The 16,483-nt window shown below is 35.3% G+C and overlaps 1 protein-coding gene and 1 pseudogene across 1 annotated transcript; both read left to right on the forward strand.

Annotated features, from left to right (window-relative positions):
* The first annotated feature begins 7,285 nt into the window (after window positions 1–7,285).
* LOC110716303 (GEM-like protein 4) lies at window positions 7,286–8,949 on the forward strand. The gene is made up of 3 exons (XM_021894915.1): window positions 7,286–7,808; window positions 7,990–8,222; window positions 8,372–8,949. Exons 1-3 carry the CDS (start codon window positions 7,592–7,594, stop codon window positions 8,567–8,569), a joined length of 648 nt encoding a protein of 215 aa, XP_021750607.1. The 5' UTR covers window positions 7,286–7,591; the 3' UTR covers window positions 8,570–8,949.
* Window positions 8,950–12,937: 3,988 nt separating this feature from the next.
* LOC110716364 lies at window positions 12,938–15,861 on the forward strand (annotated as a pseudogene).
* Window positions 15,862–16,483: the final 622 nt, after the last annotated feature.

Below are 16,483 nucleotides of genomic sequence, written 5' to 3' on the forward strand. Positions count from 1 at the left end.
CCAAAGGAAGATGTTTATTCATTTGAGGGATATGACATAAATGGGTATACATTCTGGACTGAGCATCGTGATCAAAAATCCTCATCGACTCAAAATAGTGGTGTCACTCTTGTGGCTTCATCAAGAGAGTTTGCAAGTGCGAAGGATACAACACCGGTTGACGCACAATTATCCTACTACGGGCGAATTCAGGAAATATGGGAACTAGATTACTGTGAGTTCAAGGTAGGTCTATTTAAGTGTAAATGGGTCGATAATAATAGGCGCAACGTCAGACATGATGACTTCACTCTTGTAGACCTTGGCCACTTGCGGGATAGTTTGGAACCATTCATCCTTGCATCTCAAGCTAAGAAAGTGTTCTATGTAACCGACCCAGCCGATCCAAAATGGTCCATCGTACTGGCTAGCAAAAGAAGAATTTTAGGGGTTGGAGATGTTGAAGACGAGGAAGAATATGATGCGTTTGATGATTCGCCCCCTTTCACTGCCCTTAGACTTGATGTAGCAAATGATGTGGACAATGACGCAAATTATATTCGATCAGACCACAATGAGGGAATACTTGAATAAGGTACTTTTATTTATGCATCGTAATAACAATCCTATTGTTAGAAAGATTAGATGTGTATTGGATGATAATAAAGAAGTTAGTTAAGGTGGAAGCTCATTTAAGGCTTTTTTTAAACTATTTTTGCTCTTATAACCTTGTATTAGCATGAAATCAATGACTTTTAAGCATTTTTAACTTATAAACATGTTATGTATACCAAATATGAGTTGTTAGAAGGATTAGATGTGAACTAGTAATGAAAATAAAGAAGTTGGGAAAGTTAAAACCTCATTTATGCCATTTTGAACTTCTTTCGCTCCTATAACCTTGTATTAGCATGAAGTTAATGAATTTTAAGCATTTTCAACTAATAACATGTTATGTATACCAAATCTGAGTTGTCAGAAGGATTAGATGTGAACTAGTAATGAAAATAAAGAATTTGAATTGGGAAAGTTAGAACCTCATTTATGGCATTTTGAACTTCTTTCGCTCCTATAACCTTGTATTAGCATGAAATCAATGACTTTTAAGCATATTCTTGTCTTTAGTGATGACTAATTATTTTCTTTGCTTGTGATGATAGGTGTGTATATATCATGGGTAGTGATGAGTACCTTCAGTACGATGAGGATATGGATGATTAAGACCGTGGTAGTTCTCACTCTGATGACGAGTTGTATGATATCAATAAGGAGCCAGATTTGGATGAACCAGAAGACCAAGCTCATGATGAGTTGCAGCTAGGCTTGATGATTATGAGATAGCAGCTGAATGTGCCCCCCTATTACGGATAATGTTGTTTCCGAGTTTGTAAGAGATTCACAAGGATAAATGCACACACAAAGTCAAGTGAAAACCACCGGTGGTGGAGAAGGGTTAAAGGCACCGGTGAAGAGAAAGGTTAGGGGTGCAACAAAAGCTTTTAACAAACCCGAGGAACCCATGGTTCTTGAGTTTGACGAGTTGAGTCAACCTATTGGGCAATGGCGCAGCAAATACTCCACTCACCTTGGCATTCTCACTCGTAAAATTCCTATTACACTAGACTGGGAAGAGATACCTAAAGGGTTGCTTCAAATGTTTTGGGATGATACAATGTTAAGTGTTTTTTATTTGAGTTTTTGACATTAAACTTCGTACCAAAATCATTGCGCATTCACCAAAATTCACGAAAAAAGTCAAAATTCACTAAAAGGTTGTCAAGGTTGTTGTGCAGCCTGCCTAGGCTGCTGTGCAACCTGCCTGGGCTGGCAGTGCAGCATGCCTGAGCTGCTGTGCAGCTGCCTGGGCTGGCTGTGCAGGTGGCCTGGGCTGCTGTGCAGCTGCCGGGGCAGCTTGCCTGGGCTGGCTTGCTGTGCAGCCTGCCTGGGCTGGCTGTGCAGGTGGCTGGCCTCCTGTGCAACCAATTTAGCATTTTTTTTGTTTGCCCTTGACTAACATGGAAGTTTTCCATTCATACAAAGTGTGTTTAATATTCCTGATGAGCCAGACAAGAGAAGATTGTTTGAAGGTTTTGTATAAGAGAGATTCAAAAACTTCAAAAGTTCGTTGAGAACAAGATGGATCCATAAGAAACAAAGGCATAAACCGAAGAAAATTGTGTTGGGTAATGCAGGGGAGGAGGAACCTGAGAAGAAATCGTGGGATATATATCCACAAATAATGGTGAAGGACTGGGAGAAGTTTGTGGCGAAATCAACTACTACTACTGCACTTGTATGTAGTGTCATATAAATTAAAGTTGTTTCCTAAATTTTGCTCACTACATATAATGATGCGAACATTTGTTAATGTGTAGGAAAAAAGTCAACAAGCTACGAGCAATGCTGATAAGAAAATGTATACCCATCATATGGGTTGTAAGACATTTGCGGAAAGTAGACCAAAGTGGATCAAAGAGGGTCTTTACCCCGAATCCAAAATGTCATCATCTGATAAACATCTTTCGTCCACGGTGACAACTTTGGTAAGTCGTGCAAATGAGGCGGTGTGCTATGCATGGGGTCGACAAGGACACCGGGAAGTACGTAGTCATCAAACACCCGGATACAAAAACAGTAGCAGATGCACTTGTAAGCACCCAACTACATTTATGATAATATTGCACCGTTACTTTTCCAGATTTCCATAGAACGTACATCTAACTAGAAACTTTTTTTGTCGTTGCAGCTCGAGCATACCTCGGAAGTGGTTGAAGGCAAGCTCACTCCAAGCATAGACAACGATCCTTTTACCTTGGCGTTGGGAAAACCATATCACCCGGGGCGAGTAATTGGTTCGGGAGGGAAACAACTAGGGTGGGAAAAGGTTATGGGCTCAGAATACACTAGATTAGGAAGAACTAGATCAAGTGTTAATTCACCACACCATATGGATGCCAAGGAAAAGGAATGAATCAATTAAGGCGGAGATATGCAAAGAGGTGCAAGAACAATTGCAAAGTCAATTCAATGCCATTTTGAAGCACATGAACTTGCCAAGCTTGTCATTGCCCCCGATAACCCCAGTGGACTCATGTAGTCACCAAAAAGACGTCGGGGACGATCCACTTGTTGACAGCGAGGTAATTGTATTATAGTTGAGAACATGAACTTGTTATCATCACACAAGGCCTTATGTAGCATAATTATTTTACTATTGCAGATTCCTAGTCCTACGCATGCAGATTCAAGGGAGATTGCAAACCAGACACCTGATCCTTTTCCAGATGTTAAGGTAAATATCAAGAGCTAATGAAATGTCCTTGTATATTAGGCTTACGCCGGTTAATTAGTTTATAACTTGTCCTAATCAAATGTGTAGGAAGAGACGCCTTGTGAGCTTCTTCACCTCGGGAAAAACGTGGATGGAGAGTTGGTGGGGTATGGTAGCGCATAACCATTTGACAAGGTCCATTTCAAGTCTAACACTAATACCCACTATATCTCGGTCGGCATCAATTCCATAGTACCTGGGTTTGAGGACTTGCCACTACCAGTGCCTAGAGAGGAATATGACTTCATCACGCTGCTTGATGCGAAAGGTAGTTTTGTGCAATGGCCACGTGATCGGGTGAGGTTGATAGGAGGGGTAAGTGTACACTACTTAGCTTGTCTTTGAAACATGTCGCAAATAGCTTGTACTATATATAACCATGTGCTTTTATGTTACAAATGAAAATTAGTCCTCTAAAAGGAAGAAGGTGGAGAAGCCAAAATCTAAGAATGTCCAACCTACAAAGAACATGGAACAAGGACAAGGGTTGAAGAAGAGTTCGAGAGGTTCTACCACGAGTTGTACTCCACTAGTAGAACCCGATGTCCTTCATTCTCTCTCTAAAGCTTGTACTTTTCTTCACAACCGTGTTAGTGAGTTGCCTAGGGGTAGATCTATTGAAGTGAATTTACCTAAGGCATTGTTCCACTATGATGAGGATGGGATCGCACCATTTGCAAAAGAGGATGTGAAGGAATTTCTATCCGGTGACATGCTTAACATTTCCATCATTCAAGCTTTCATGAGGTAATTCAATGCCACTATTCCTAAACATATTGTTCTTGCATTTTCGAATGTAAACAAGGTAATTAATAATTATTCCCCACATTACTGTCATGAAGGGCACTACAGGAGCACCTTGTTAGTGGATGCAATTCCGAGGCTGCAGTTGGGTGGTTTTGCCCCGAGCAGACCTCCATTACCAGATGCTTATGCAACCCTCGTGAAGTGGAAGATTACCTAGAACGGAGTATTAAGGAAGCAACGCATGCGGGAGATAAGTTCATATTAGCCCCATGTTTTGAGGAGTACGTCTAAAAATGTCATAATTCAGTTGTTATTTTTTTTCCAAATTCTGAAAATGCAGTTAACTGTGGCGTATATATGTTGACGTTTTTTAAATATATGCAGTGCTCATTGGAGCCTTTTGGTGATTTGTGTTTCCAAAAACACAATCTACCACTTTGATTCAGTTCGTGAGACTCCACCACGGAAGTTGCTGGTGAAGAACCTACTAAATAGGTACATATTGCTTCCTTTTGTTGATTGACCTCACCTAAATCATTGAGTATTTATGTTTCTAACTTTGAACTTATTTTCCTAAAGTGTTATGAAGAAGCTAAATTGTCGTTCTGTTGCGGGTCCTACGTGGAAATATGCAAAGGTAATGCTTTGAGTTAGTGATTTGTTTAATATACTTGGCTTCGGTTATGGCTATGCATGATTAGATTACCTTTGTGGCATGTTAGTGTGCGCAACAAGACAACGGACTTGATTGTGCCCTATACGTGATGAGGTTTATGCTTGACATAGTCAATAGTTGCATGGAAGCACAACACCTAGATGAGTTATGCTTTTACCATATTCAATCTATTACTTGACCGAACATAAAACAAGCATAACACGCACGCTGCCCAGGCAGCTGCAGCAGCCAAGGCAGGCAGGCCAGGCCACTGCAGCAGCCCAGGCAGCTGCAACAGCCAAGACAGGCTACCCAGGCACCACTGCAGCAGCAGCCCAGCCAGGCAGATGCACAGCAGCCTCTACATGCACGTGATTTTGGTGCATTTCGGTGATTTTGCCCTTTGTTGGTGAATTTCTGTGATTTTGGTGCATTTCGGTGTTGTGATACTCATGACAATGTTTGTTTTTTTTTTCCTCTTAAGTTTTGCAAGGTTGAAAGAGAAGGCCTGTTAACAAGCAAGGAAATCAATGAAGTTCGTGACATATAGGCTTTTTTCGTCACATTTGATGGCATCTAGCTAGAATTGTCGTAATGGTTATATTGGTTTGTTAGCTTGACTTTATTAATTAGTTATTATCAACATTATATATTTTAATTAAGTACGTATTAGTACGTTGTATTTGTTATCTTAATATATTTTGGTGTAATTACATATTGTTGTTCATTAAATATATTAATGATGTTACTTTTTATAAATACAATTATTTCATGTTATATATATCATTGTATTATTTTGTATGTAATAAATAATAATTTTATATCGATTAATAATATTAATTAATAATATGAAAGGTCACTAATAATATTATTATATTAATATTATTAATAATTTAAAAAAAAAAACTAAATTGGAAGCGGACTGGCGCCAAAACCGCTTCCAATTAGTTGCGAAAAGGAAGCGGTTCTGGCGCCAAACCGCTTCCAATTACAAAGCTACCTTTTCTCAACTAATGGGAATTGGAAGCGGTTTGGCGCCAGAACCACTTCCAATTCTCAACTAATTGGAAGCGGTTTGAACCGCTTCCAATTTCAATTGACATTGGCAAGCCCCCCAAACCGAAGCGGTTCAAAACCGCTTCCAATTAGGGGGTTTGAACCGCTTTCGATTTAGTTTGTTCTACTAGTGTATGCATGTGATCCTGATTTAGGTGCTTATGAATATGATTCATGAAATTCCGCTTATAGTACCTAAAACACTTCACTACCCAAACGTTTGATAACTTGCGAGTAGTTCTAAACAAATAAAAAAAAGGGTAACAAATGACCCTATCTTTAGAGTAGTTTTAAACAAAATTTTGGAGAGATTATAATATTCTCAGTAGCAGTCATTTTTGGTCCTCTAACAATCGACATAATTGAGTGCATTTGCATGTGTAATGAACTAATGACTACTCTCGAGACATTTTTGGTCAAAGAAAAGAAAAACTTTTGATAACTATATTTAATGCATGAATCTATATACTTCCTCTGTTCCACAAATATTGCAACAAGGATGAAATTACGCATCTCAAACCACGTTTTATATTTTATATATCTATAATTATATAAGAGTAAAAATTATAAAAAGTTGATATTGTGAAAGTATTTTACGAGACAAATCTAACAAGAACCCGCATGACTATATTTTACATTACGTATAAATCATAATTTGTGGTCAAACAAGCATGATGAATAGTGCAAAAGTCCGGTTGTTGTAATACTACTAGAAAGGAGGAAGTATAAAATTCATTGCCATAATTTATCTTAAAGGGTCTTTTTAAGCTGTTGAAGAACAAAGTGGATTAAAAAATATCATACACAAACTCAAGTCATTTGGTAGCTACATTTTTCCAAAAAAAAAAAAAATAAAAAAAAAAATCAAACAACATTGCTACTTATCGGTTATGATCTACCTAGGAATTTATAACAATTTGTTTGGTTCTGACCAAACTTGTGTTTAACGATTACATTTTCAAGAAAATCAAACAGTATTAGTTAGACAAATCAACTTATCGTCGAATTGGGTTGGTTAATTTAATTTGAGTCAAAGTATAAGATACGGTTTGAGTTTTAATCGAGTAATTTGCTCCACGTAAGTAGGTAATAGCTTCGGTTGATTGATTTATCAACATATATAATCAACTTATGAGTTGAAGAACCCAATCCATGTCGGCCGACCCCCGTGTCATTGCCAAAGTATCTAAAACAAAGAAATTAAGTACTTTATAGTTGAATTTTACTACACACCTAGCTAGCTAGTTCAATTCACAAGCAGTAATGAACAACCTTTAGAAAACCACTTGCCGTTGTATAGTGTTCAAAAGTTAGCTACCATCACAAAGTTCGTTTGCCAACTCAAAAGCTTATTAACCATCAACATCATTCACAAACCTTGACCCCACTTTTTCCTAATTTAATTGACACTATTTGTTTAATTACCCTAACCAAATACTGATCTTGTAATAAAATGTTACTTGATTTTGATTTCTATCTTCTAAAAGAATAAAAAAGAATGGATTAGATTTGTTCGTTATTACTTTTGAAAAGCTAATAAAATATGCATGAATTCATCAACTTACTCACCAAGAAATAAATCTTTTATTGATGGCCCTTAATTTTACTTTTTTGATGATCCATGCGACCATGCATGACTCATTCTAAAAGCTTCTACAATATTTTCCACCTTCTATATATACCTCTGCATAACAAACTATATTCCCAACACCAACCACCAAAAATCATTATTCTCTTTCTCTAATCCATCACCACCATTATAATTAATTTGCTGCATCTTATTAATTAAGAGGTGATTGTGTCATTGATAATTATAAGCGAAAATGAATGTTTCCGAGGCATTTAAATCAAGGAGTTTGAAGTGCATGATCGGAGATCATCTCCTTCGAAATGGGTTATCGACAATAAGTTATGATCAAACTAGGAAAACATCCACCATCAAACTATTGCCTGGACCTTCATTCGGCAAAGTGGATGGACCTTTGGTTGTTTCAAAACAACGTAGAGTGGAATCAGTTTTTAACACGATGAATAAACTTGGTACGCATGTATATTATGTTATACGAGCTAAGATAAAAACCATACCTATCTCATTTGCCTGGCCACAATCTTCTAATGCTTTGATTTCTCTACATCGATCTTAAATTAATAAATAATTACGGTACATTATTAATAATGTAATTTGAAATAGTAATAACATCATTTTCTTTAAACGATACAGTGAAAGGAAAATTGAGCTTTGTTGGAGGAGTCGACAGAGTATTTAAACGAATATTTAGTGTGCGAGAGGGTGAGAAGTTATTAAGGGCTTCACATTGCAGCTTGTACACCACAGCAGGTCCCATAGCCGGTCGCCTATTCATCTCAACGGAGAAACTCGCCTTCTGTAGTGACCGGCCAATCGCAAAAGTCTCCTCCACCACCACCGGAGAGCCTCTTTGGTTCCATTACAAGGTAATTTATTTGATTATCTTGTCCTACAAATTTTTATACGTACACATGCATTGTACTACATCATTTTCAAAGTCGAGTAACAAATTTTGACGTGCAATTTATGTCAAATTAATCAAATTTAAACGTGGAATTTTCTTATACATATGCAGATTATGATACCATTAAGGAAAATTCAAAGATTGAATCAAAATGAAAGCACGAAAAAGCCGTCACAAAAGTATCTACAAGTTGTAACCTCGGATGAATTTGAGTTTTGGTTCATGGGATTCCGAACATACAACAAAACTTTCAAATGCCTACAACAAGTATGCAGTCTACCAAAGCTTAATTTATTGACCTCGAGTTAATTAGTTAATGGCGCGTTGGACTAACATCGAAGATGTTGGACCTCTACCCCCTCCGTATTTTTTGTTCTTCCCATTTGGAATCGTTTTGTGAGATGAAAAACAAATTTAATCCGGAAGAAAAAAATAATACTTCTAATTAAATATCTTGTACCATAATCAAACTAGATCAAGTTCTTAGTTGTATGTAAAAATGTAGTGTTAAGTGTGGTTAGTTTAATGTTTTTTTTTTTTTTTTTTTTTTTTTTTTTTTCAATTCTACCTCAATAGCTAGGAAGGAAAAAAGAAGTTTTCCTCCACAAGTTTTAAGTTAGGTGGCAGATGATTTGAGATTACATTGTAATTTTTTGAAACAGAGATTACATTGTACTTTGATTAGTTTATTCATTGTTTCATTGTATTCTTTATAGTAATTGAATTATTGAATTGATCAATAGATTACTTGCTAGCTAAGATTTGTAAATTTTATCGTAAATGATAAAACCATATATATTGAACCAATATTAAATGCATTAAATGAAGACTGCAGCAGTCTTCTTATTATTCTTCAATTTTATTTATATAAATCTACTCTATCCTAATAAAAATATCCGTGACTAATCGTTTCATACGTTGTATTGGGAAAAAAAAAAAAAAATTGTATATAATATATATATATATATATATATTATATATATATATATAATATATATATATATATATCACTAATATATGAAGTCGGTCTCGCAGTCAGGCCACGAGACAGCGACACTTGACATTTCAATTTTTCGTCAAGTGTCGCACCACATAAACGAAAATAGATATTATTGTAACATATATAATGCTAAGTATACGAAATTTGGATAGAGCTTGTAAGATAAAAATATTGCATAGAGTTTTATTATCGATATACTTCTAATATTTTATATATACATAATTAATCATAACTTTTAATAAACATCCTATAATTCGGTTATATTTCCATCATAAAATTCATTTTAAAAAGTTCTATTTATAAGATCTATTTATAATATATTTAAGTTATTTTAATAAGTTTTAATCAGCTGTAAAAACATTTTTAGTTTGGTAAAAATACTTTCAATCCAGTAAGAATAATTTTAGTTTGGTAAAAATAATACTTCCTCAGTTGTTTTTTACTTGACCTGTTTCTTTTATCACGCTTGTCAATGCAAAATTTTAACGATCAATAACTTTAATTATTCATAAGTAAAAATTATAAAAGTTATATATTATGATAGTACTTATTGAGACAAATTCAAAAAGATCTCATGTGAATATGTTTTTGCTTACATATTATTCACAAAAGACAGTGAAAAGAGGGGTGGTGAATAGTGTAAAAGTCAAAGCGGGTCAAGTAAAAAGAACGGAGGAAGTAATAGTTTGGTAAAGGGATTATATGCCTTTGTAGAGTATCTAAATAAACAATTTGGGCATCGCCCAGGCACAAAACTAGCTTTTGGCATCGCCCAGACACAAAACTAGTCATGAATATACCGAGTAATGAAGATCTTCAAACGGGGCAAAAAGGATAGACCCAAATTAATAATGATACACTCAAGGCAAATGAAGGGTAAGTGACTGAGTATGATAGTGTTCATCCCCAAATTTGTTCGATACAACTCTACCAATCCCGAATATCTAAAACAAATCTGTTCAGAGCAGAAATGAAACTTCACATTTATTAGTATAATACAAACTACTGTAGTCTATTAATCTCAAGTCCAAGTCCTTCATCTTTTCTTTGATTCAAAATCTGTTCAGAAAATAAATTGAACTGTGATTTTATTTGCTGAAATTCCACCATAGATTAAGGAAATTAACTCAAGCAAGGGCAACATTTCTCCACAAAAACTTCAAACCACCAGTTTTTTGCCACGATTAACTCAAGACACGAGACAACGACACTTGACATTCCAGTTTTTTTGCCAAGTGTCACACCACGTAGGCGAAAAATAGGTATTATTATGACATATATGATAATAAGTAGACGATTTTTGGATAGATTTTTTAAAATAAAATTGTTGTATAGAGTTTTATTATCGATATACTTCTAATATTTTATATGTACAAAATTAATCATAACTTTTAATAAACATCTTATAACTCAGTTCTATTTCCATCATAAAATTCGTTAAAAAGTTTTATAAAATAAGATCCTATTCTAATATATTTAATTTATTTATAAAATAATAGAGAATAGGCTAAAAATAAGCTTTAATCTGTAAAATAATTTTAGTCAATGTCAAAAAAAAAAAATTAAGTTCAGTAAAAATAATTTAAGTACAATAACAATAATTTCAAGTCAATACACTATTCTATAATTAAGCGATAGGATATTATATGTCTAAATATCCTGCATTATCAAAAGGATTACATACATGACCGTATTAATGAACATTCAAGCCAAAAAGTTTATCTTAAAATTTTATCAACAATCCGGATATCGCCCGGGCACAAAACTAATGTATTTATATACTGGTATATATGATAGCAAGTTTCCTTAATTTTTACTTCTAGACATATTAAGACATAGTCTTGCGAGAAGACATTCTTAATCAACTGCATCTTACTTGAAAAAAAAATACGTAAAATTTTCAATTATTTATTCAGTATGTGCATCGCGTGAACTTAATTAAAAAAGAGCAAGGTTTTCCTACACACAATGATGTATGGCGACCTTCCTACAGTTGTGCTTTGGTTAGTGATAGAGTATATAAACCGATCATGGGTTTCAACCATCAGCTTAAGCTTTTGGTTGACTTGGTCCATTAACATGGATTTAGAGCTAACGTGACACAAAGGTCACTGGTTCGAATCTTATCCACCCCTCCTTTCAAAGTGGAAGATTAAAACGCTAGGTATGGTGGGGCCCATGCTACATCCACATTTCAAGCCCGATGGGCTCTCATGTGAGGGGGCGTGATAGAGTATATAAACCGATCCTGGGCTTCAACTATCAGGTTAAGCTTTTGGTTGACTTGGGCTATTAACAGTTAGTGTAGCACAAAGAGTATGTAAACTTTAGCCCATATAAATATGTCTTAGGGTTGTGCCATAAATTTTTAAATGATGGTCAAGGCACAACTTAAGCATACACGCTCTTGTATTGTGAATACGTGCCTGAATCATATTTCTCTAAATTATTTTATTGATGTCAAAACGTATAGTGAATTTCAAACAAAAACACAGCCCAACACGACCACAACCTAACACATAATAATGTGACATCGATCGTACGTTAACACAAAGAGTCTATGTATGGTTCGAAGGAACACCTGCTCAATGAACGTGCTGCACACCTTGATTGCTTTACAATGACATTCAACTAGTCCCCTAAAGCTAAATTGATTATTAGTTTGCTTTTCGGGTAAAAAGGGAGATAAATGTTGTCTATTTGAGTTAGCTGTACATTAGGCAAAATTAGAACAATGGCTGCAACACACAAACATTGATATTCATTGTATGAGTTTAAAGTTGTTTCCTTAGCTTGTTTTATCCCAAACAAACTGTACCCCAACCTTATACATTACTGTACTTATGCTTACAAACACCCATTAACTCGTACTTATCTTTCATACAAGTTTAAACCAATTGCGGTATTCAAAAAATTATGTTTCAATTGTCACAATAAAATAAATGAAAGGGAGTGTTGATCAAAAAGCATGCATGTTTAGAATTCTTTTTTTCTTGTCAATTGATTGAAAAGTATAAAAAGATCGAATTAAAGAGCAGAAAAAGAAGGATACACAATATGCATACGTGAGTGAGCTAAGAAATATTAAGTGAAAGTATGCTTAAGATAAAAGGGAAAAGGAGGAAAAGGACATAACTAAATGCAAATTAAGCTGTTGCTCACAACTAATAGTATACACTCACATTATTGTTATCAAAAGTAATCAAATCTTTCTTTAGCTAGCTAGTTCAATTCACAAGAAGATAAGGTTAATGCAAGCAGTAATGAACAACCTTTAGAAATTAAAACCACTTGCCGTTGTATAGTGTTCAAGTTAGCTACCATCACAAAGTTCGTTTGCCAACTCAAAAGCTTCTAAAGCTTATTAACCATCAACAATCATTCACAAAGAGAACTTCATAAATAAAGAGCAAGATACTACCTAGGCTAAAAGAAAGAAACTAAAATACAACACACATACTAAAACCCTAATACAAGCTTTGGTTATACAACCTATACGAAGAAGAGCGCTGCTACCACGAGCATTCGATCGAGAACTACAAGACGAACCCCGTTAATACTTACCTGTAAATCATGAACTTGCCACCATAAAATACCCAAGCCGGAGCGAACAAGGTGAGGAAGCTGAAAATGGGAGTAGCATAGGAGCCCAGCAAAGAGAATGAAACACCACTTTGATGGAAGCCGATGTGAGTAAAATACTACCCCAAAAGTCAAGTACCATGATTCAATAGGCGAAAACCGATGTGAGTTTAAAAAAAAAAAAAAAAAAAAAAAAAAAAAAAAAAAAAAAAAAAAAAAAAAAAAAAAATTCATTCACAAACCTTGACCCCACTTTTTCCTAATTTTATTGACACTATTTCTTAATTACCCTAACCAAATGCTTAGAAAAATAATAGATTTTAATTTGTAATAAAATGTTACTTGATTATTATTTCTATCTTCTAAAATAAACAAAAAGAATGGATTAGATTTGTTCGTCATCACTTTTGAAAAGCTACTAAAATATGCATGAATTAGTCAACTTACTCACCAAGAAATGAACCTTTTTTTGATGGCCCTTAATTTTACCTTTTTGATGATCCATGCATGACTCATTCTAAAAGCTTCTACAATATTTTTCACCTTCTATATATGTCTTCATAACAAACTATATTCCCAACACCAAAATCATTATTCTCTTTCATTCTTTAATTCACCGCCATAATAATTCATTAATTTGCTCCATCTTATTAATTAAGAGGTGATTGTATCATTGATAATATAGTTTATTAGCGAAAATGATGTTTCCGAGGCATTTAAATCAAGGAGTTTGAAGAGCATGATTAGAGATCATCTCCTTCGAAATGGGTTGTCAACAATAAGTTATGATCAAACTAGGAAAACATTAAACATCCACTATCAAACTATTGCCTGGACGACCTTCATCCAGCAAAGTGGATGGACCTTTGGTTGTTTTAAAACAACGTAGAGTACAATCTGTTTTTAACACGATGAATAAACTTGATAGGTATGTATATTATATTATACGAGATAAAATAAAACCAATATCTATCTTATTTCCCTCAATCTTCTAATGCTTTGATATCTCTACATCTGAAATTGATAAAAAAAAAAAAATCACGGTACATTATTAATATATAATAATATAAATTGAACTAGTAATAACATTATATCTTTTCTAATGATGCAATGAAAGGAAAAATTGAGCTTCGTTGGAGGGGTTGACTTAGCCTAGGTCACCCACCTTGACGGGTTGCATGCACACTCCACTCCACATTAGTAATGAACAACCCTTACAAACCTCCCCTCAGACCAAGGACCATATAACTCATGGCCTCCCCTCCAGCGAAACTATCTTGCACCGCCGATATCACCAGGGACACGCCGCCTGAGCCACAATATCAGGAAGACTTTCGACGCAAGGCACCACAATCGCAAAGTCACACATTTGAGGGAACGTCCCACACACATAGCACCCGAGTCTATCCCACGCACCGAACCATCGGCTCTGATATCACTTGTTGGCCCGGGTCACCCACCTTAACGGGTTACACGCACACTCCACTCCACATTAGTATGATATTGTCCGCTTGGGTCTAGTCCGCACGGATTTGTTTTTGGGCTCCTTCCCAAAAGGCCTCATACTATTGGAGTGTGCTCCCAGTTATAAGAATCTCTTCACCTCCTTACTGTTAGGTTTTACAGTAATTCAAAAATAAAGAATTACTTTAAAATCGTGGGAACAAAACCTAAATAAAGTATAATTCCAATCAAATTATACAATAACCAAATACTAATTAAAGTATTACAAACCAAGCACCAAAATATCAATGTATTCAGAAATTACAATGACAACACTAATGTGAAAAAGATTAAACTTGCCTCTACTCCAAACCTTTAAAGATGAACATGAACATGAGAACGAATATCGATGACCACTTGAATCTCAATCCTTGATACTCTGTCTTAGGCGTGTATACAGTTTCCTAAAGAGGTTAATTTCCCCCACAACGGTGTTTGGGTTCAATCCGGAAATCCTCTTTGATATACAAAAGACAGTACTTCGTTCTTAGCACAAAGAATCGAAATATAGATGATAAATTCACAAATTTTGGCTAAACTTTTCGAGTTTTTCTCACAAAAGTTTGCAAGAAATTTGAGAGAAAATGTGGAGAATTCTATATGGAGAGATGAAGAATAATATCCTCTGCATCTTTCTTCACGAAAACTTGCCTTTTAATAAAAGACCCAACCGTCTGGAAAAAACCGCAAAACAGGGTGGAGCGGACGCTCCTCACAACCCCGCGGGCGCGGACAGGGAAATCGCAGTTTTTTCCCAAAATTCGGGAGATGCCTGGCCGCGCCCATGCCGCGGGCACGACTTTCCGTGGCTTCCCAGCCGCGACCTCTCCTAACCAAGGAGAGGGCTCTCCCCTACCACACTCTAAATTTCTAACACTTACTCCCTCCATGTGGGACTTGGGATGAACAACCCAACATGTTTAGCGTGCGAGAGGGTGAGAAGCTATTAAGGGCTTCACATTGGAACTTGTACACCACAGCAGGTCCCGTAGCCGGCCGTCATTCATCTCCACGGAAAAACTCGCCATCTGCAGTGATTGGCCAATCGCAAAAGTCTCCTCCACCACCACCGGAGAGCCTCTTAGGTTCCATTACAAGGTACTTAATTAATTTATCTTGTCCTACAACTTTTTATACGCACACATTCATTATACGGAGTACTACATTATTTTCAAAGTTAAGAAAAATTTTGACGTGCAATTTTTGTCAAAGTTAATCCAATTTTAACGTGGAATTTTCTCATACATATGCAGATTGTGATACCATTAAGGAAGATTGAAAGATTGAATCAAAACGAAAGCACGAAAAAGCCTTCAAAGAAGTACCTACAAGTAGTGACCTCGGACGAGTTTGAGTTTTGGTTCATGGGATTCCGATCATACAACAAAACTTTCAAATGCCTACAACAAGTATGCAGTCTACCAAAGCTTAATTTATTGACCTCAAGTTAATTATTAAGGCTAGGGCATGTTGGACTAAAATCGAGGATGTTGGACCTCGATCAGCTCATATATATATTTACACTACACGCAACGTACTACTTTTTTGTTCTTCCCATTTGGAATCGTTTGTTGAGATGAAAAAAAAAAAATCCAATTGGGAAGAACAAAGAAAGTAATACATATTTTGTACTATAATTAAAGTAGATCCAGTTTTTTGTTGTATGTAAAAATGTAGAGTTAAGTGTGGTTAGTTTTGTAATTTCTACCTCTATTAGCTAGGAAGGAAAAAAGAAGTTTTCCTCCACGAGTTGTAGATAGCAGATGAATTATTGAGATTGCATTATACTTTGATTAGTTTATCCATTATTGTTGCATTGTATTCTTTGTAGTAATTGAAATATATAAAAGTTGTACTGAAAAAAAAAATGTATAAAGGTGTATTATCATTTATTTTTGGAAAAATTCATGGCAATAATCGGATCTTTAGCTCATTCTTTTTTAATAATCCGACCTTTCGATTATTATTTAATAATCCGATCTTTGGGGGTCTTTAATTTTTATTGGTCCCAACCGGTCATATAACCTGTTATAACAGGTTACATGACACGTGTCGGTCTGTGATTGGTAAAAAAAACAAAAAACAAAAAACAAAAACAAAAAAATAGAAAAAATAAAAAATAAAAAAATAAGGTGATT

This window comes from Chenopodium quinoa, unplaced genomic scaffold (genome assembly GCF_001683475.1).
Source record: "Chenopodium quinoa cultivar QQ74 unplaced genomic scaffold, ASM168347v1, whole genome shotgun sequence".
Taxonomy (NCBI): domain Eukaryota; kingdom Viridiplantae; phylum Streptophyta; class Magnoliopsida; order Caryophyllales; family Amaranthaceae; genus Chenopodium; species Chenopodium quinoa.